Source organism: Amborella trichopoda, chromosome 12, assembly GCF_054954075.1.
Source record: "Amborella trichopoda isolate Santa Cruz 75 chromosome 12, AtrichopodaSantaCruz75HAP2 v2.0, whole genome shotgun sequence".
In the NCBI taxonomy this organism is placed as follows: Eukaryota; Viridiplantae; Streptophyta; class Magnoliopsida; order Amborellales; family Amborellaceae; genus Amborella; species Amborella trichopoda.
In genome coordinates, this window is record NC_142347.1 from 9562647 (window position 1) to 9586147 (window position 23501).

At 37.3% G+C, this 23501-nt stretch overlaps 1 protein-coding gene across 13 annotated transcripts in view; it reads right to left on the bottom strand.

The window, feature by feature from the left end:
• Positions 1-23153, bottom strand: part of LOC18445565 (hyperosmolality-gated Ca2+ permeable channel 2.1) — a 73630-nt gene extending 50477 nt beyond the window's left edge. For 2 of the 13 annotated variants that reach the window (XR_016046341.1, XM_006855702.3), the window contains exons 1-5: positions 22923-23153; positions 6604-7046; positions 5436-5591; positions 4811-4874; positions 4480-4689 (exon numbers count right to left, since the gene is read on the bottom strand). Coding sequence is in view for 10 of the 13 variants with exons in the window: in XM_006855702.3 (XP_006855764.1) it covers positions 4480-4689; positions 4811-4874; positions 5436-5591; positions 6604-6884 (711 nt within the window). In the remaining 3 variants the exon portion in view is untranslated. Of the gene's footprint in view, positions 1-1197; positions 1312-4479; positions 4696-4810; positions 4875-5435; positions 5592-6603; positions 7047-22922 lie in introns of those variants that run through there. The other 11 variants (XM_020674373.2, XM_088854338.1, XR_016046342.1 and 8 more) reach the window with 9 other exon arrangements.
• Between the last annotated feature and the right edge of the window lie 348 nt (positions 23154-23501).

Sequence of the window (23501 nt, forward strand, 5' to 3'; positions counted from 1 at the left end):
TGGAGTCAAATCCTTTGACTGTTCGACCTCACCTGAGTTGCTCCTGCCTCTCTACCGGCCCTTCCTAATTCCTCCTTGGATTTTTCATGGCCGAAGGTGGGCAGACTTCTATGGAAGGCTTCCATAGCGACAACAATTTGGGTCATTTGGACCGAACGAAGCTTCAGGGTTTTTCGAGGTGTCAAGTGCGAAGTTTCTGCCCTCTTCCACAAGATGACCTCTCAGGTCATCTTCTGGGCATCCAACCACAAGGCCTTCACCGGCATTTCGACAGATTCTTTCCTACATAATTGGGAAGAAGTTCTCCACTTCCACTCCCCTCGGATCTCACGAGCCAACAACTGGTTTCCTACCCTAGCAGGCGTCATCAAACTTAATTTCGTCGGATGCTCCATTGGTAACCCAGGACCAGCAGGAGTGGGTGGAGTCTTCAGAGATCACCATGACAACATTCTGGCCTCCTTTTCCAAGCATATTGGCCACACAAACTCTCCGTTCACAGAGTCTACAACTCTCCTCCTTGGACTCAAATTGTTTGATCCCTCGTGGGGATTACCACTGATTGTTGAGAGAGATGCCAAAAACTTATAAGCACATCAATTTTTGTACCGGGCTTCTCCTCTTTGGTAGCCTATTTTTTGCGGAGAGTCATGACCTGTGGGCCCTCTCGAAGGTATACTATAATCTTTTTCTTTTTAATACAATACTTAACTTCATCAAAAAAAAAATCGAGATTCTTAACTATGTTTGGTATATGTTTTAAGTCCTAAGCATCACTCTCGAGAATGGTTAACTATGCCAACTCCTGGTGCGGAGAAGAGGCTAAAGCCGCACCACGATAAAAAAGTATTTGTCTTATCTTGCTGCGTTTGAGAGATTGCACCCAAACGAGAATGAGAGGGGCAGAATACGACAACACATCAGCGATTTTGTAAGGAACAATGTCAGTTGTTTCGTGGTGGTATCTATATGGTGGTGGGTTCCTGAATTATTTCCACTAGCTATGTGTTGTCTCAGAGTGCCAACTCGTCACGTGCTAAGAGATTCTGGAGTATGTATAGTTATATTCACAGTGTTAAGCCTAACAGGTTAAATACTCAACGCTCCGAGTCATTGGTTTATATTCACTACAATGACATGTTGTTAAGTAGACTACGATCAGAATATACAAAGAAGTACATAGGATAGGATTTTCACCCTGATGATGACCATCTCGAGGATGATGTTGGGGCATTAGAAGCATTAGGCGACCGCCTTGATGCTGATGGTGAGGCTCGTCAGAGTGCTCCATTACCAAGGCATGTCCCTCCCACTACATCTTCAGGCCATGACACAAGTTTGGCACGTACCATTCCCTCAGTGTCCTCAGCAATGCAGGATCCTACCACTCAAGGGTCATCTTCTTCGAATGTAGTCTCCTCTGGTTCCATTGTTTCTCAAAGCGTGGCTTTTCGAAGGGGCAAGAGGACAAGATGAACTACTCCTTCTCTTAGATGTAAAAGAAGCTTTTTAAAGCTTGAAATGAAAGCATATAATCTCATCTCACAACTAAGAGGATTCATCATTGTGCTTTAAGAATCTAAAACAATAGGACATTATAAATATAAGATTTTAAATGAAAAATGTAGTCTCACAACTAAGAGGGATGGCTTACACAATAGGACTTAATAAAACAATAAGTTACTCTAGACTATGCTTAGTTCAAATTAAGAATCTAAAATAGTGGAACTTCGTGCTATGTGAAAAAGGGACTGGATTTTACCATCATGGAACTTATGATTCCAAAATAATAGGAAGTTGGGACAATGGCAATCTCTAACTTGGTATCATCTGTTAATGAAATTATATCCCATAAACATGGAACCCAAGATTTTAATGTACCAAAACCTTAGATCATGGTTGATGTGGGAGCGGGGATCTATTTTGAAATGGAACTGGATTCCACTGATGGATGGAACGTGGTCCCATTTTTCAGGAGCGAGATCCCAAAATCAAAAAAGTGGGGTCCCCACAAGATCCCTTGCAGGAATTGTGGGATTGAGGCTCCAAAGCAGGATCACCACACTACCCACAAGGTTCCCTTAACTATGATTTGAAGTTTTGATCATATTTCAACATTCATGTGTATATTTGCATTAAAAAAATTAGTTAAAATACATTTAAATACAAAATTAACACCAATATCTTCATAGATTTACATTTAAACAACATGTATATTCTTGTTTTTGAAAATTTGTTACCTCAAGGTGCTTGAGGTTTTGGGTGCCAGCCTAGGTGCTGGATGCCCCAGGCCATGCCGGGCGCCTAGGAGCTGCCTAGTGTTTTTCAAAGACTCACTCCTTGTGATCAACAGGCTTACTATATTGTAGTGGTATGGAAATTCAGAAGGATTTCAATCTTATCCTACAAAGGTGTAAAGACTATCAAGAAGTTGATTCCCAACACACTTTAGAGATTGAAATGGAGCAGCAAACAAGTTGACTCAATGGGCGTGAGCATTGAGCAGTCCAGGATCTAGAGACCAACACCCAAGATTTTGATGAAAATTTTACATAAAGACTTATTCCTTCCATACAACAGATACTATCCATTTATGCTAGTGAAACATGTCAGAAAGGTGAGACTGAGAGCAGCTGCATATAAAAGGGAAAAGACGGTATTTTTATCTTTAATTTTTGGTGCTCACTAGCAGTATGGTCCAGCAGACTAGCACTAACATTGTAGAATATGATACATAATGCAATGGGGCTAGGACAAGCAAAACTGGGCAAATCTAGCAAATGAAGAAAATTACATCCCCCTAATAGTTACATGCTAGGGAAGCAGATTTATGGAAGAAAAATGAAGTTGTTTCAATAAATTTATGGACTTATTAGTGCTCTTCACTAAATTTTAAATGATAGGAAGTTTTCAACATGTTTCAACATTCATGCATATATATTTGCATAAAAAAGATTAGTTAGAATACATATAAATGCAAAAAAAATACAAAATTACCATAAATATTGCATATATGTGTGTTTGGACAGCATATATATATATACATGTTATTGAAAATTTGTCACCTCAAAGAGTCAAAGGTTCTGGGTGCCTGCCTAGGTGCTGGACACCCTAGGCCAGGCTGGGCACCTAAGGACCACCCAGTGATTTTTTAAAGTCACCCTCATGGTGATCAACTGGCTCACTATACAGCAGTGGCATGGAAATTCAGAAGGATTTCAAGCATATCCTACAAAGGTGCAAAGACTTTCAAGAAGTTGATTCCCAACACACTTTAGAGATGAAATGGAGCAGCGAATGGGCATGGGCATAGAGCAGTCCCGGATCTAGAGAACAACACCCAAGATCTTGACAAAAGTTCCACATAAAGACTTATTCCTTCCTTATTACAGATTCTATCCATTAATGCTCGTGAAATGTGTTAGAAAGGTGAGACTGAGAGCACGTACATGTAAATGGGAAAAGATGGTAGTTTCTTCCATTATTTTTTATGCTCACTAGCAATATGGTCCAGCAGACTAGCACTAACAACATAGATAATGTAGATAATGTAATGGAGCTAGGAAAAGCAAAACTGGGCAAATGTAGCAAAAGGAGAAAATTTTATTGCCCTAATAGTCACATGCTAGGGAAGCAGAGTAATGGAAGAAAAAGGACAATTATTGAGTATCCACAAGAAAAATTGCAATTATTTAGTTTGTTATAGAGATAAGAAAGGAAATGGAGAATGTGAAAAAGGTTACAGAACATAAGAAGAGAATAATAAGTACAAAAAGGAAGAAAAACAGAAAGAGGCATCTGAGGGACAGGATGATTTCATTATTTTTCTTAAAGATATAAAGACTAAGGTTCTTGCATACAAGCATAACCATTGGTGAGTGAGTATAAAAGAAGGGCACATGAAACACAAACACATACACATATGCGTGTGAGTGGAGAGAGACAGAGAGATTATAACTTAGACAGCATGTACAGTGCAATCATATATTATAAGATTTATTATATGAATAGTTTCATAATCATGCTATATTTTAGATATGTCAATGACATTACACATTACGAGGTTAATCAAGCATGCTACTTGTGCATTCCAAATTCTAATCCATGTTTAGGAGTAGCATGGACCAATAAATTGATATTTTATAAAATGAATAATAATATGATGAAAAGACTCAAACTCCAAAGATCATTAGACATAAACCAAGAGCCAAAGATAGAGATTTCCATATATTCTCGAAAAGAGGGTATTCAGATAATAAGAAAGGTACTGATTTTTCTTCTGGGAACAAGGGATCACACTTTGACCTCTATTTGGAGGTGCTTCATATAATCAACTTGAGTAACATAAAAGAAACATTTGAGACTCCATATAATAATCTCATGGATTTAAACTATTAGGGCAATTAATTTAGCCAGATGATGTCAATCCACAAATTCAAAATCCTTTGGTGATAAATAGATTAATAAAGAACATCATACCATAAGTTTCTGTATTTTTCCTGTCTTAAAAACCATCTGATGTGACAAGTAACTGGATGAATGATAATTTGTGAAGAAATTCTTCACAGAGTCACTAAAACTTTCACTGTCAGATTTTGGAATGGCACGAACTAGAACTGTGAAGTGACTTGGGTTGGGAGGGGACCCAATAAGATGAGCAAGCCTCATTTTAGCAATGCTTTTGTACTCCTAAACCTCATAAAAAAATAAGAACAATAGTGAAAGGCCTTAAACGAACGAAACAGCTCTATATGTACAAAACCAAAGCCCAAGAAAAAAAATGTTTAAGCAATAGAAAACACAATCTTACAAAATACAGTAGAATGCAAGCTGAGCAAGTTATGATGTACAAAGCCACACAATGTACCCAAAGCCTGCAAAGAAATTTCAACAATCAAGAGTGAGAGTCAGTGCTAATCTCAACAAAGTAGAAATATTGTAACATGCAAATAATGGTCCAATGAAATCTCAGTTACAATGAGTGATTCGACAAACTGACAAATGGATATAATATTCTCTGCATGCATATATGTTGGTTCTTAGGTACAGATGTAATGCCTACAAGAAAGCATGCATGCATGCATATGCATATAAGGACATACACAACATATCCACAAACGCATTTGTTGGTATCATCACATACATACAAGCTCATTTAAATAGTATACTTTCAAGTACATGCATATATAGTTTACGTACAGTAAATATATGTATGTATAAACATATAATAATATGCTCTCTGCATACACACTCGCAAAAGTAGTACATTCTATAAATAAGCACACATACATGCCAACAGATGTCATATTTGTTTGGGCTTGCTTGTGTTTTTTCTGTTGTGTATGTGAACCCCAAATCTATGAAATGCATATTACTCATCTTTGTGGAAGTTCATTGCTTTCTTATGAATAACAGATGCAGATTTCGAAGCATACCATTTCGAACCTTCCTTAACGTTGGCTATGGTAAATACATCCAATGATTCCGAAGGAATGTGTTTGAAATAAAAGCGATGAAGAGATTGTCCGTGATAATTCAATGGTAGCACGAAACACATGCAAATGATGGCAGCAACTGAAAATATCCGTATGCTGAAGCAACAATAATAATCAGCACAGCAGTTATGAAAGCACGAAGAAATATTTAGATATAATAAGAAGCATGTGAAAATAAGCTCTATGACAGAAGCAAAAGGGCATATAACCAATAAACCCTAGATTCATCCTGATTCGACCAAATTGCTTTTTTTCTCAAATGCAATTTTAGATAGAAGAAACAATTACAGAAGTACCAGGATTTGATTCAGAATGTTCCAAAAAGATGCAGCATTTTTTAAGGTCACACTTTCTCAATCTTTCTTCCCCAGAAAAAATACTTCTTTTCTCAAAATCACACTTTTACAGTCATGTTGCTACTTATCATGCAAGTACTTAAGATGGTTCAACTGTTTCAGCCCATTAGAGCTTGAAAGAATAACTCATAAAGAAAAAAATTACATATAATTAAGTGATGTAATCATATCTATAGAACCTAGAGAATCCACAAAAGGAGGTAAAGGAAAACAGCTAAACTTTTAATGGCCCAAAAGGATGTAAACATCTAAAAAAGGTCCCATGTACAAAGACAAGATTCATAAGCTCTATCACTTCCCAAAACTAGAAATACCGTTTCAATATATCATGGCTTTATCTACTTACAATGTTCTCCTTGAAACAATGTCCTTTAAAATTAAAAACCAAATTATCCACAACAAATGACCACACAACTCAAAACAAGAAGACCGAAAACTAAAAACCAAAAACAGACGATACATATTAAAAATTTGACCACAATAGAATTCAGTAATGACACGAAATATGATGTCACTTCAAACAGAAAGTAGTTAAATGTTGTTTTATGTTTGGAAACGACCCTGAATAGAAGTGTTACATTGCTTCACAAAAGTGTTCAACATGTTAACCTTCACCAATATGACAAATCTCCAACCAACCTTACACAATTTTAGTATATCGAAGCTTTACAAGGCTAGCAAAATTTAGAAGGACAAGAAAAACATGAAGCAGCACAGTCTCTATCATTAATTATCAGGAAATGCCTACCCACCTGAAGACAAGTATCCTAAGGAAGACCACAGCATCTAGGCCAGCTATTGACAATATTTCTTCTTCCGATGATTCCCACGCCTTCACGATCCAACTAGGAGAAGGCACTAATCTCTCCAAGCTGAAAGAATCCTGGTGCTTGATATGCTCTTGAGCAAGCCTGCGGCCAAAATACACATTGATATTGCCCGGTTGTTTTCTCAAGACTGAGTATAATGAAAGTAGTAGTGCGCACAGGCCAATGTTAATGCCTGCAGAAGTTAGAAGGGCAGAGATATTCATCCCTGTCCTCTACAATGAAAAGATTTAGGCTTCATCAGGTGAAGTACAGAAGCATCTAATATAAACAACAATTGTGGTATCGCTCATCTATTAAGGCAGGCAAAGGAAGACCACGACCACTTCAACAAGAATTACTCAGATTAAGGAGCACATGTTCAGCACCTGCAATAGTAAAAATTATTACAAGTTCAAAAAGAGATTATAAAACTGTCAATAAACTACTGCTTACATCTAAAACAACAATTGCGATAGTAGTGCTTTGGTATATAAAATTAAAGATAAATTCACATGAATACACTGCATTTAGCCAAAAACGCTGTTATTAAGCCAAAAATATACAGAAGCAATGTCTTCGCTTCGCTAACATCTGTGAAGTGTTAAACAGAAAATGGGTTATATTATAACTGTACTAATGTGTCATTAGAACTCCTGATGACATCTTCCATCAAGTTAAGGGGCCAGCTTGGAAGTGTTAGGCAACTATAAGTTGTATTTTTGCACTTGAGAGTAATATGTTATTGCACACAAAGTGTCTGTGAATCCAAAAATTCATAAGCATCATAATTCAATTCAATAAATTTAAGAATCACATCATGCATCAAATAAATATAGTGAAAAAATAGCAGAGTGGTTGGATACACGGTCTCACTCTTCCTAGCAAGCAGTGAATAGTCAAATTGGATTATCGATACAATAAAAACATGAAAGGAAAATGGAGAACATTTTAAGACAAACAAATTAGTAACAGGCATAGGTGCTCTAGATGACTCGTAGTGCATAAACATGCCAGCTAAACTGCATTGCAGTAGGGTTCAAACATTGACACACCTTTGTAATCGCCAACTTCTTAACAACTCAAACCATGTTCTCAACAACTCAAACCCTGTCCCATATCCTTCAAAAAGGAAAGGTTGAGTAGTATGATGTTTTAGGACAAACTTCAATGGTTCAAACCTTTGACCACCCTCGCCCGAACAAAGATTTCTATGGCTAAGCCAATGCTTCAGAACAAAAGAATATTCCTACATATAATATTTCCTACTTAGAAAGTGTCCTTTCTAATATGCCACGTGCAAAATAGCCACGTGCAAAATCTGATTGTGCGAGACACAATTGGCAAGAAAAGAATGGATGGAATGGAAAGAGAAGCGGCAAACAGAAATGGTGAATACTAGCCCAAGATGAGAATAAAATCAAAAATGAGATATGGAGTTTGCAAGTAGGGAAATTTTACAGCAAGTGCTAAAAAAAGGGCGTATTAAAGTACATTTTCTTTTATAAATGATCAATAACCTAAAGAGAAGTAAGAATACTACATTTGAAGTTTCAAAATCCCACACTATCCTCAACCAACCAAGTTAGCCAGGACATCCAAAACTATGTAAAGTCTCCATTGACACAAAAGGAATTCACCATTGATGGTAGTACCTTCAAGGAATTCCAGATACTTTCCATCAGTAATGTGATCACAATGAGAAAATTGCCCTTAATGATAATTGGATTGGAAAATTAAAAGCCAAAATGTGAACTCCAACTGGAAGAATCTACTACTCTACTAAAGCAAAACAATCTGAATCGGTGACCCAAAACCTTTAAGAATCACCTCTTAAGTGTAACACCAAAACCGGCTAGCCCATAATTCATGAAAGATGTGGCTACATGGAGTGCAAGGCTAAAAAATAAAAAAAATGTTGTTCTGTCCTGTATTATGGAATCTGAATTCCACTTACCAGTGCTACAATATACAGTTGTAAATGAAAATTAGAAAATACAAACTAGGATCTTTGCTTTTACTGCCAAATTAAAGAAATGAAATCCAAAAATAAAAAACAAATAATCATCATCACGATCATCAGATCATTTTCCCAACTATTTGGGATCAACTACACGAATCATGGTTCGTTATTTTATTATATTAAGGTCATACCCTCAACAAGGCCATAAGTCCCCATATCTTTTCTCACTACTTCCAATCATGTCCTTTTGGGCCTACCCCTTGCCCTTTTTTAGCCTCCTACTTAAACTAACTCGCACCTTCTAACAAGTGCTACAATGGGTCTATGTTGCACATAGCCAACCCACCTAAGTCTACTCTCTTATTTTATTGCCTATTGGAGCTACACCTAAGTTCTCCGAGATATATTCATTTTGAATTTTATCCCTTATTGGCTTGCCACTCAACCCACCTAAATCTAGTTTCTCTCATCTTATTGCCTATTCGAGCCACACCTAAGTTCTCCTAGATGCATTCATTTCGAATTCTATCCATTCTTGTCTTGCCACTCATACATCTCAACATTTTCATCTCAACTACTCTCATCCTATAGGTATGTTGTTTCTTGACCACCCAACATTCTGCCCCGTCAAGCAAAGCTGGTCTAATAGCAGTCTTATAGAACTTGCCCTTCAGCTTCAATGGTATGCAGAGAGCACATAAAACTTTGCTTGCATATCTCCACTTCACTCACCCAGCTCTAATTCTATGTGCAACATCTACCTCAATCTCTCCATTTTTTCTGGATTATCGACCCAAAATATCGAAAGTGCGCTCTTTTTAGTATTTCTTGGTCACCAATCTTAACTACTTTCTTATCTGTACTATTATTATTATTAAAATTGCATTCCATATACTCTATCTTAGTCCGGCTAATTTTAAAATCTTTAGATTCTAGACGTCCCTCCAAATTTCTAACTTTGTGTTGACACCGCTTCAGGTCTCATCAATCAAAATTATTTTGTTTGCTATCAATATACACCACCATACCTCATCTTGTAGGTGCCTAGTTAAGTCATCCATGACTAAGACAGAGGTATGGGCTCAATGCAGACCCCTGATGTAGACCTCTTTTCGCTAGAAACTCACTCGTCTCTCCATTAGTTGTTCACACACTAGTTTGCGGTCCCTCATACATATCGCTCACCAAGTCGATGTAGTATTTGGAGACTCTTTTCTTTTTCAACACCAACCAAAATAAATCTCAAGGCACTCTATCATAAGCTTTTTCCATATCAATAACGACTATGTGGAGGTCTTTTCCCTTCACGCTAAGCTTCTCAATCAGTTGCCTAAGTAGGAAAATAACCTCAATTGTTGACCTCCCTGGCATAAAACCGAATTGGTTTTTTGATATACTCATTTCATGGCTTAATCGTTGCTGAATCACTCGCTCCCATAACTTCATAGTGTGGCTCATAAGTTTGATCCCTCGATAGTTCGTACAATTATGTATATCTCTTTTGTTCTTGTAAATAGGTACCATAGTGAAAGTAGGACAATATGATCTAGCCAAGTATATACAGTTAAAATTTTTTGTTTCTTTTTTTTATTCATATCGGCTAGAACACTTATAGGTGTCCAAAACTACAACTTTATTCACAAATATACCGTAATACAATCTTGGTGGCTTCCATCACAAGCTACACACAAAAAGAAAGAATGGAATATGTGGGGTGTCCTATACATAGTGAGCTAGGAGGGCCCCACAACCCTACCTAATGGGCTCAAATGTGGTGGGCCCAAAGTCCCAAGGGGCCCTCGCACCCCAAAAAAACTTTTAGATAAATAACAATAATTTTAGAAAACCAGCAAATATTGTTCTCTCTGAATTAAATAAATCCATAAAATTAATTTTTCCTCATAAAAAAATCCTTTTTCATTAAATTAAATATCCCGAGAGATCCAAAAATTCATTTTTAATTATCTAAAATATAATTAAAACATAAGTAAGCATATTTAAAAAAAATTGATAGGAATTGGATCCAAAAAGTTAGGAACATCACAAATATACTGAGGACTCCATCCCTTCTAGAAACCGCATCTCAATGTCATCTTCTCAAACTAACTCAACAGTTTCGATGACCCACAACCCTTCGCAGGGGTTCATGTTTGAATTATCAAAGTCAGCCAGAGATACGATCCTAGCTCATGGATTACAGGTTCCTCCCTATGGACAAGTCCAGACACCATTCGAGCATAATATACATAGGTCCTTACAATACAGTCCAGTGTTGCAGGAAAGTGTTGCAGGAAGACATCTTTTCAGCACATGTAGACGACAACACTAGCTTCCCGGACGGCTATCTAGTGTACATGTCCTGCAATCGTAATAATGAGGATTTGGTCGTTGTCCTCTTTGGCCAACTACCATAGGCACAACTCCGATCTCATAAAGGGATGACCCTACAGTAAAACCCTTATCGGTTGTTCGCAAATTCCTAGGGCTACAAGTTTTTTTTGACAACAACTTGAGCTATAGCCCATCAAAACTTAGGTGAGTCACGACATCAGAGATGCCTCACAGTTCACCCTGGACCATGCCACACAATCCATTCAGACTATGCTTCCACTAGAGCTATCTCATCACTATAGTCATATTACATGCTCTGAGAAGCCATTTAAATGGCCACAAAACCCCACACAGTACTTTTCCTCCATTCATCTGCTATTCTCTTTGTTATGAATACCTTGTTGAACAGCTTGGACATCCAATCAATGTTGATCTCCCCATGCACTTCCAACCCCATGCACTTCCAAACCTCTATCAAGATACCATTTAGTCCTAAAGATTTTCTTATTTTCATCCTCTTCAAAAATTCTTCACTTCCGATATCCTAATCTTACAAATGTATCTCTGACCTCCGCCTTTATTTATGCTAATGTTTCCTTCTACTACTATGCACCCATTGTGTTCATCATTTAATAATTTTTTAAAGTAACCTCCACTTTTTGTTGAGATCTTCATCCTTCACCATAACCCTTTAATCCTCCATCTTAATGCATTTAAAATGGTCTAGATCCCTACACTTTTTCTCTCTCATTTTTGATAACTTGAAGACACCTTTTTCACCTTTTATGTTCCCAGTTTACAGTATAGATTATCATATGCCTTATGCCTTATGCCTTAAATTTAGCCTTACGATTTGTTCAACGTTACTCTTAGCATTTTTGTATTTTTCAATGTTATTCTTTATCATTTTTATATTCTTCTAAGTTTTGATCATTTCTATTACATTGCCAAGTTTTATAACATGATCTTTTTTCGCTAATGGCCTTCTAAACCTCATCATTGCACCACCAAATTTTCTTATCAGAATTTATTTTCTCTCTAGTCCGTCTTAAAACTTTTTTTTCTACTTTCTTAATACAGTCATCCATCTCATTCCACATAATATTAACATCATGTTTAGAGTTCCATTTTCCTTCTTTAACTAATTTACCCATAAATAAGTCTATTTTCACTTTTTAAAATTCCACCACCTAGCTCTTGGACACATATTTTCACCCCTTCTCTTCCATGTTTTTATGCAAATGTCCTAAGCATGAGCCTATGTTGCATAGTCAAACTCTCTTCTGGGATAACCTTACAATCTCCACATGATGGTCGATCTACCTTCTTAACTAGGAAGAAGTCTATCTGGCTTTTATATGATCTGATTTTATAGTTTATTAAATGTTCATCTCACTTTTTAAAGTAAGTGTTTGTTATTGCTTGGTCGTAGAGCATAGCAAAATCTAGAATGGCCTCACCCACTCATTTCTTTCACTGAATCAGTATCCCACATGTTCCCCTACATATCCTTTACTATCCTTTGATACATGACCATTTAAGTCCCCTCCTAAAAAAGTCCTCTCTCAATTTTGTATGTCTTAGACTAATCCATCCAAGTCCTTCCAAAATTGTATCTTAATTCTATCCTTTAATCTTACTTGTGATGCATAGGCACTAATTATGGTAATTATCTCTTCTCCTAGCACAAGTTCAATTAATCAGAGTTTATTACCTACTCTCTTGACATTAACTACTTTATTTTTTAAATCTTTGTTTAATATTATACTACATCATTTCTTCTATTATCCTTTCCTATATACTAAAGTTTATACCCATCTATTTTAGTTTTTTTCCCTTTCCTCTTAGTTTTCTATAGACAAGCTATGTTTACTCCTGATCTTATTGCATCCACTAGCTCCATACTCTTATCTGTAAGCATTCCTACATTCTACGTGGCTAGATGAATCTTAATCTCGTGGACTAGTTTCGTTATCTGCGCTCATCCAGAATGTCGACGGAATCCTTGTCTATCTATGTCACTGTAACCAGCGCAGGCTACAGCACATCACTTCTAAGGAACGCCCTAGCTAATCCTTGTTCATTTTTCACTGCACCCAAATTTCGGTACAGTGTATCGCTTACGAAGAAAGCTCTCGCATAAGCAGATAAAGTAGATTCAGGACTCATAGAAAGTTTTAGCAAAGTTTTATGTTGGCTGCCTACCTAACACAACCCACCTCCTTTACCCAGGCTTGAGATAGGTTAAGGGAATGTTTAAGGCCCTCACTCTTATTAGACCAAGAAATAAAAACCAAATAACCTCCACTATTAAGTTAAGTACATCCTTAGCCAATACCTCTAAATTTAAGGCCTTAGAGAGCATCAAAACACAACTAAGGTTTGTAGTAACCCTTTTAGAACATCTAAGGCATGCCCAATGTTCAAAAAGGCAAAGGTACTCGGCCACCCAGGAACAGGGGTTGGTGGACTATTAATTAAGATGAAAGTTATATTGTAATTATTATTTATTAATTAATATTCATAAGATTTGGTTTTGGATATCAATATTCACAAAATATCAATTTCATCCAAAGTTTATGACTATTCACAAAAGCCTAATTTCGTCGTCCAAAGGAGGAAAAATTCAATAAATCACAAAAAGCTTCAATCATTCAACTACAAACATGTAAATATATTTTAAAATAAAATAAAATTAAACTAAAAGAAAAAACAAATGATTCACAACATAATACATTATAGCAAAATCAAATCAAAACCCTTATTCAAATATGATAATGCTTTAAAAATATCAAAATCAAATTGATATCGATGCAAACCTCATCTATTGGGTCATCAAAAGTCCTAAAAAATCGACTACTAGAAGCTTCAAAAATAGCCACGAACATATTGCCTATGTTTTGGGAAGAAATTGAAAAAATCAAAAATTTATTGATCACTCAATAAAGCACAAAAGAGAGGTTTTTGAATGTTTTTCTCTCTAAAAGGCATGGTTCTGGTTTTGGGAGTACCCTCACCGAGGGATTTTTCTGCGATTTGACAAACTGTCATGAGGCGACCGCCTAGATTGTAGCACGTAGGTGGCGCCTTGAATTCCTAGTTGGGCGCCTAAACACAGGATGCCTAGTAGTTCTGCCTAACTAGCGCCCAGGTGTTTTTTGAAATTTTTTCTTAAAATGTACGGGGGAGTGCCACACTTATGGGTGACAGGTGGCCCCTACCGGCCCACACCCCAACTATGGGGTGTGGCACACATGTGGGGCAAGATCCAAGGGCCCCACATGTGCTCTTCCTTACTCATATAATTTTGAGAATGCCCTTTTTAAGAAAATTACAGCCAAAATAACTTAAAAATTCTGAAAACATATCTATAATTCACAAAAACAAAACAAATACAAAAAATAAAATATCTAGAAGTGGACTGGTACAAAGAGATCAAAATCAAATGACTTTAAGGGCACTCCACCCAACTTAGTGACCATGATCCATAAGTATCTTGTCAAACCGACCTAACAAAACCCATGACCCACAGTCTCATGCAGTGGCTCATAATTGGCTCATCAAAGTTGGGCAATAAATAGTGGAACCACATAATCGGAATGTGGATTACAGCTCTCCCCTTTTAAGAGCAAGCTAAGCACATGTCAATGTAGTGCAAAGGGTGGCTCTACATGCACATGTACACATACCCCTTTTCAGGGTTGCTTCTGGTAATGTAGTTGTCATATCTACATGTTGTATAGAAGTTTGTTGAGGATTTAACCATTGCTCTTACAGGCCCACATTAGCACACAAGAGACCACACAGCTCTCTTGACCAACAACCAACCATTGGCGTTTCTCTAACTTCAACAAGGGATGACTCTCTGTAAACCCTTTTCAGCAGTGCCACATGCCCAAGGGTAAGGGTTTTTGACATTATCAGGGCTATAAATTGTCTAACTCTTCGTCAGTCAAACATCACACACGCCATTGAGGTGTATGATATGTTATAAAAAGGTAATTACAGGCTCTCACAACCTTAAAGGCCACAAGCACCAACATCTCCCACTTGGCCTTTAAAGGCCGTACAATCACTCCCTCTCAGGCTCTCTCAAGCCCATCCTATGCACATGCTAGGAAAATTCATTTGCCACTAATCCTTTTGTCAAAGGATCTGTCAACATAGCTTTTGTTGGGAGATAAGCAACCTCGGTCACTCCATTTCGGATCTCGTTGCAAATGTGGTAGTAGTCTGCCTTAACGTCGCTTGATTTCTTGTGAAACCATGGTTCTTTGGTCAGACAAATTGTCTGGTTGTCGTAGAAGATTCTTATATGCATGTACTTCACTTGATCAAATTTGAATTGATTTAGGAACTTCTCTAACCAAACTGTTAATTTAGTTGCGAGACAACAAGCCACATACTCTAACTCCATAGTCGAGAGTGCAATGACATCTTGATTCCTTGAGCACAAAAAAATAGCTACACCAGCAAGCGTGATGATATACCTAGATGTAGACTTCATCTCATCAGGATCACCATCATAATCCACATATGCATATCCATGTATCTGTGTATCCAAACCTCCTCCATAAGTGAGTGCTTGACTAATTATTCTCCTTAAATATCACAAAACTCTTTTGTCGGCCTTCCAGTGCTCCATGCCTGGATTACTTTGGAAACTGCTAATCATACTCATAGCGATTGATAAGTCCAATCTTATCCCTGACATAACGTACATTAGTGACTCAATTGCACTTTTATATGGGATTTTTTGAATGGCCTCTTTTTTTTCTGGAGTCATGGGACACATGGCTAGACTTAGCTTGGTCTTCTTAATAATACGGACCGACAATTTTCCATGTAGAATCTTTCCAGAATTTTCTTACAGTATGTCTCTTGAGATAACTGAATTGTTCTCTCTCTTCTTTTTTTGGTGATCTTGATTCCCAAAACATTGGATGCCTTTTCGAGATCTTACATATCAAAATGATGTGACGAGAAATCTTTTGTTTGCAATATGAGAGTTATCAAACTACTAGCAATAAATGACGTCCATATATAGAGAAATGAATACAACATAACTCCCACGAACCATGACATATATAAAATAATCTTCCTGGTTGGGTAAAAAACCAGTTTTTGACAATGTCTCCTGAAACTTAATGTATCAATGTCTTGATGCTTGTTTAAATTCATAAAGGGATTTATTAAGTTTACAAACCAGGTTTTCCCTTTTCTATGAAGCCCCTGGTTGTTTCATGTAAATTTCTTCTTCTAGCTCCCCCAATGCAGTCTTAAAATACATCTATGAAGCTCGAAATTGAAATGGGTCGCTATAGCTATTAGGATCTTAATGAAGGGGATCTTAAATACGAGAGAGAAAGTCTCATCATAATATACTCCTTCTTTCTAGATAAACCCTTTAGCTACCAGTCTAACTTTGTATATTTCTAATTTTCCTTCCGAGTTCAACTTCTTCTTATAGATCCACTTGTACCCTCTGGGTTTCTATCAGGAGGTAGGTTTACTAAGTCTGAAACAAGGTTTTGTTTGATCGAGTTAAGTTTATCAATCAAGGCTCTTCCCATTGTGCCTTTTAATGACAGGTTATGGCTTCTTGATAGGAAGAAGGTTCATGTAGGGATTTTTCTTCAATCCTCTCATAAAATTCTCCTAGGTAGGTCAACAATTCAAGTTTTCTTCTAATTAGTTACTTTTACTACGCCGAGGTGGTTCAAGATCCTAAGCCTAACGCATGTCACTCAATATCTTATAACGATTAGCTTGTTGATGAGAGGCATGACCCTCAATGAACTCTTCCTCAAGGAAATGGGCATCCTTGCTCTGAAGGGCAACCCCTATGTCAGGATTGTAAAACTAGTATCCCTTACCATGTGGTGGGTATCCTATAAAGATGGACTTAACAATTTCGGGTTCTAGTTTTTGTCCTATTTTGATTGGGTATTAGAACATGGGCAGAGCATCCCCACACTCTTAGGTGATCAATAGATGGAGCCCAACCAATGAAAATCTCATGAGGAGTTAGTGGGACAAACTTGGTGGGAGTTCAATTAAGAATATAACTGCCTGTCAAAACTGCTTCTCCCCATAAATCTAGGGAGAGTTTAGCATGTCCCATCATGCTTCTTACTATTTCCGCCAACTTCATATTCCATATCTCAGATGCCCCATTTTGCTGAATGTACAATATGGTATATTGGTGTATAATACCATGCTCGATATAGAATTCATTGAATAATCATGAGGAATATTCTCCATCCCTGTTAGTTCTCAGCACTTTAATTTTTTTTATTTGTTTGGATTTCTACCTGGGCTTTGTGTTCTTTGAAACGGTTAAAGGGCTTCTGACTTTTCTCATAATAGGTATACATGGCCAGAACAAGAGTCGTCATCAATGAAAGCAATAAAATACCTCTTGGGACCACAAATATCACTATAAACGACTTTTAAAACATCAGTAGCTCTCTGAGCTTTTGCAAAGGATTTCTTAACCAACTTTTCTTGAACACATGGTTCACATACTCTGGTTAACTCTCCATAGAGATTTTTTAACAATCATTTCTGTAATCTCTCCATTCTTTTACGATTTATATGTCGCAATGTCATATGCCAAATGACTGCAACATCATCATCATTGTAACATGAGACATAAGAAATGAAATTCTTTATTATAACTGAAAAGAAACCGTCCACAAGAAAACCATTCATAACCAATTCATCCACAAAGATTACCTCCACTTTATTGCCAGTGAAAACAGCGGAATGTCTAGCCTTAGCCAATCTAGAACCGAAACCATACTCTTCCTCATATCAAAGCATAAAGAGTTTGCTTTACGACCATGCTCTTTCCATTTTCCAACTAAAGGACATAATCTCCAATACCCAAAATCTTAGTTTCTTGGTTCCCACCATAAAGATATGTTTATCCTCAATGGTAACAGGCTTGAAAGTTTTGAAACCGTTCTTGGTGTTAAACACATGGGCGATGGACCCTATGTCGAAACACCATGACCCTTCCTTAGGGTCCGCTAGTAGAGTCTCAAGGAATACACAAGCATGCTCCCTATCGCCCTTGAGATTCGTATTTTTTGGTGCTTTACAGTAATTCGCAATGTGGACGAATTTCTCACAATTATAGCATTGGGTATTCTTTAAATCTTTCCTTTTCTTAAGCCCATTATCCCCCTTTTGATTCGTAGTAGTCCTATTCTTATTCTTGCCCTTGCCCTTCTTTTTCTTGAATGAACCAAAATTGGGTTTTAGATTTACCAGGTTTACAGATTCAGTTATGGCTAAAGGGTCGCGAGTCATCATTCTTTCTTCTTCAGCTTTGAGATTGGCGATGATCTCGCCCAGATTCAGTGTGCTCTCTCTTGTAATAAGGATGAAATAAAGGCTTCCCCTAAGCTTAGCATTGAATTCATCAAGTAGCACACTGGCATGTCATCCAGATTTACTTGTGCCGCCTCATGTTCATGAATTAGAGCTCTGAATTGCTGGATGTGATCAGCTGATTTGCCTCCTTTCATCTTTAAATCTGAGTATTGTTTCATTGTCATGGATTTTCTAGTGAAGAAAGGAGTGGATCAGCCTTGAGTCTCTATCGAATTTCTCTTACAATCTTCAAGGGCTCATACTCCAGGGCATGGAAGTCATCCATGGCCATAAGAAGGAGATGTTTAGGTAGGGTGTTTTTACGCTCCCACTGAGCATAAGTATCTCGGATGTACTTCTTTCATAAACATTTCCTCTCGACGCAGGTGGAGGGTTCTTAGTAAGCATCTGGCTACGTCTCTCTTCGAAGAGGACATAGCCAATTTTTCTCTTCCAACTAACATAAGCCAATTTTTTCTTCCAACTAACATAGCTCTTCCCATCAAATTTTTCAAACTTAATGAGCTCAGCCATAAAACTTTTGGCTGCCATAGTCCTCGACTCAAATATAAAAGAGAAACAACTAGACTACAGTAGTAAAATACAAAAGCTCTGACACTAATGAAGGACGTAGCTATGTGGAATTCAAGGCTATAAAATCAAAAAAAATTCTTTTGTTCTTTGTTATTAAATATGAATTCCACTTACAAGTACCACAACATACAGCTGTAAACAAAAATTAGAACCCTAAATACAACCTAGGACCTTTCCTTTTATTGCCATATTGAACAAACAATCCAGGAATAAAAATCAAACTTCTACCATCAATTTAAGTACAACCAATGTTCCTGGAAATTCACAATAACCATGCAAATTTGACTAAAAAAATAAATGGAAATAGCAGGGAAGACTTACTAATTATGCTTAGGGTCGCCCCTATAGGACTTAGTACACGTACACTTCAATCCTTTTTTCGAGTTAGGAAACTTCCTTAGGCAATACCTCTTAATCTAGACTTCTAGAGAGCATTAAAACACAATTAGGGTTTGTATGACCCTTTAACTCTCTTATGGGTAGCGTGCCTTTGTGGAGAGAGAGAGAGATAGAGAGAGAGAGAGAGGAAAGAGAAGACTTAGGGCGTGGGAGAGAGAGAAATAGGAGAGAAAGAGAGGCTAGAGCATTGTAGAGCATGGGAAGGGTATATAGGCCTCAAGACCCCCTAGGTATGCCTATCTATTAGCTCACCTCGACCAAAAGAGATTTAGGAAATTCTGTGAGGTAAGAGAGAAACAAATGTGAGACATCCATTCCACAAATCAGCCATCATGATCTAGAGAGGCATATTAGAAATATTATCCCTCAATAGTAGACCCATATCCACTTCTATTCTAATTAGGATTAAACTAATTTGAAAACCTTCTAGAACTTCATTTTGTTATCTTTAAAATTGTAGGAAGTCAAAATAATATTTCTTGGTCAAAACTAACTCCCATGAAAATAGGCACATATAATCTTTTCTTTTCTCTTTAAAAGAATATCCAACTAGCATATTTAAAACAATTTTAATTAAAACAAGAATTAAAAAAATAAAGAAGGGTGGGCGTGCTGGGTGACAGGGGCCCCTATGGACCCCATGCCCCAAACACATGGTGTGGCACATGCTAGATTCAAGGGCCCACATGCGCCCTTCCTTACTCATATAATTTCAAAAATACCATTCTTTAAGGAAATTACCGCATAAATATTTTACAAATTCTGAAAAATTTTCTATAGTTCATAGAAACAAAACAAATACCGAAAACGAAATACCTAGAAGTGGAGTAGTACCAATGGATCAAAACAAAGTGTCTATAAGCGCCCTCCACCTGACCTAGTGACCATGTCACAACTGTTTTCTCAAACCAATTACAATGGAACTACAGTCTCAGAATGTAAATTATACCCCCTTCCCCCCCCCCAAGCAAAGCACATGTCACTATAGTGCAAAGAGGGACTCTCTCTATGCACATGTACAAGTATCCCTTTTCAAGGTTGCTTCCCAGTAGTGTGGCTGTCATATGTACAAGACATGTAGAAGTTTGTTGAAGATTTAACTCCTACTCTTACAGGCTCGCATCCTCACGCAAAAGACCACACAGCTCTCCTAGCCTACAAACTAACCCTTCACATTTTTCCGACCACAATAAGGGATGACCCTTTGTAAACCCTTTTTAGTAGTGTCACATGCCCATGGGTCGGGGTTTTGGACACGGCCAGAACCATAGACCGCCTAACCCTTGGTCAGTCAAACATCACATACTCCCATTAACGTGTATAATCCACTATAAAAAAGGTAATTACATGCTCTCATGACTTTTAAAGGCCATAGGCCCCACCAATTCATTAGTTCTCTCATAAAATTTACTCTGAAAAACCCTTGAAGGGCAAAGATGTTGGAAACAAAGACTGGTTCAGAGTCCTTGATCGATATCATCCATATCCCAACTAATTTGTCAATGTTGTCACAAAGGTTGGTCTCTCAATAATAATTAACAGTGTTCCCTTTGGAAACTCAATGACCTAAATGCAATGGAAACCCATCCCCTAAGAAATATATATTTTCCATTTTCCCAAGCATAGATAGGATGCAGGTCCCCCAAAGGACCAAGCCCATCAGTACCAATACATGAAGTATTTTTTCAACAAGAACTGAAAATTATGATGAATCACTTGTAACAACAAGAAAATGGAATCGTTCACACGAACTCCTTGTGTAGTCTTTTTTTTAATTATTATTATTATGTGTGTGTGTGTGTTGTTCAAGCCCTCTTTGACTCATGGTCTCATGCCATTATTGTAAGCACATTAGGCAACAATTGTATCGAAGCAACGTTCTGATGAAGTATCAAGCTAAGGCCATATCTAAAGTCTCATAGTTGAGATAAATATTCCAGATAAGATCCTAGAAATCAACTTGGATACCAAGGATCAAAGTCTTCAATAAACCAAACACATGCACATGCATACACACATTCGAAAACCAACCTTCATTGACATTCAGAAAGGAATGAACTTTGGATTCTGGAGAGAGCAGCTACTATGGGCATATGAGGAAAGAGATAAGAAGAATTTCTTTAACAGGAAATGGAGCTTCAAACTAATTTATGGCTGCAAACAATGGAGAGGAGGCCAAAGGCTCCCTACATGCACCAAGGATCAGTAGATTGCCCTGAAAACATCCATGATTATGCTGAAACTATTGCAGAATATCTCTGCAGAACACTGAAACAGGAAGTCGAACCATAGTCATCTAGTGTAGGTATGGGCTTACAGAGTACTGTTAGTTGTACTACTTTGTGAGAATGCTACAATTATGTTTGAATATTAGGTATCTTTTATTTGTTACATCATGATGTACAAAATTGGGTCGATACGTGTGCAATAATAGTACCTGTAAAACCTACATATGGTATTGGTAAGGGCATTAGTACAATATGGGTCCTACACTGGTACAGCACGGGTACAAGATTGGTATGAGATGGGCACCTTACTAGGATAGGAAAACTTGAAACTCGCCAACATTGGCTTCTACTGAAGAAACTCATGTTTCTAGCCAAATTTTGGTTATAGTCACGCAGAAACTCACTTCTGATTGATAACGAAAGGGTGTATAAACATTACTACATCAGATGGAAATTGTTTCCTAATCAAACAGAAACAAGCTTTCTAGCCAAATTTGGGTTATGGTTGAACAAAAACCTGCCTAGCATTTATTTTTATATCTTTTTTTATATTACCAAGTTTGTAGCTAAGAACTCGGCTCTGCAAGGTTCCGAGCCTGAGTAACTCAGCCGAGCCCATGTCGACTTAGCCAAGTTTTAAAACCTGTATTATACATGTAATGAACAGTGTTTTACTCACACCAACTAATAATTCTGTAAGAAGAAACCAAAACTGTAATGCTACCACCCAGAAACACTGCCAAGAACAAAAAATATATGCTACTTTTGGGACTTCAGAGTACATATGAGACTAAAGTTTCTTCACATATAAAGTAATCAGAGCGTGATAACAATAATTCCTGTTTCAACTCCTTGAAAAAAATCGATTTTACCTTTTCTCCTCAAACACTTTTTTGGACGACAACCCTTTGAATAAAACCAGAGTCGTTATGACTATATATGTTCCATATTCTTTAAATCATTAGAAACTACATAAGTTAAAATAAAGAAGCTTCCAAAGACCAGGGCAGCTATGAAATGATTTCAAACTGTAAAGAACTAAAAGATAGGAGATCCATCCACATAACCAGTGAACAAAAACACAGTTATTACATATTTATCATATGCCACCTCATCGAAACTTTGTTGCAATAGACTCAATCCATCGAAAAGTCTCAATGCCCCGAAGACTCTTAGTAAAATTAAACAATTTTCTCTCTCCCCAAATAAAATTGCCAATACTTCCACATAACCTCCACAAGAGGATGAATCCACGATCGAGATTGTATAAATAAACACAAAAGAAAAAGATTCAAATCAATAACAAAACAAAAGCATACAAATGTAGGTAGAAACGGGAGCCGGCACAAAACACGATGAGAGAAGAATACCTATAATCCATGGGTTAACAGTAAGAGAATGAAGCCCAACGCTGCTTGCAACATATTATTCCTCCACTTAGCAACAAAATCTAGAGAGAGAAACATTCAGAAAAGAAACAACCAAGAGAGAGATTTTGCAATGCATCACGCGTTCATTTCAATCTTTAAAAGAAACGATGCGCCACGGTCCACGCTTTCATTTCAATCTTCACAGAAACAATGTTTGCCTCCGGAAGCGAGAGGAAGGGCGGTGGTGGAGTGTGATGTGGAGTGATGTGATTGGGCCAGGTCAGCAAGACGGGGGCGAGAAGGAGGAAATGGACCACGTGGTGGGAGGGACCGGTTGGCGTAGGAACCCCGGAGAATTTTAACCGCTTGTCCGTCCCCCTTTTCCCGCTCCCTCCCTAACTCCTTTAAAAAGCATGGGAATTTACGTTAGTACACGATTTCTACGAGTCCTGTAGAAATGAGTCCCCTCTTTAGGAAAAATTTTAAGACGGATTTTTTGACTTAATTTTTAATAATCTATAATTTCCAACATGGAGATCATGGATATGAAAATATAGATAATTTTTTTAAATTAAAAAT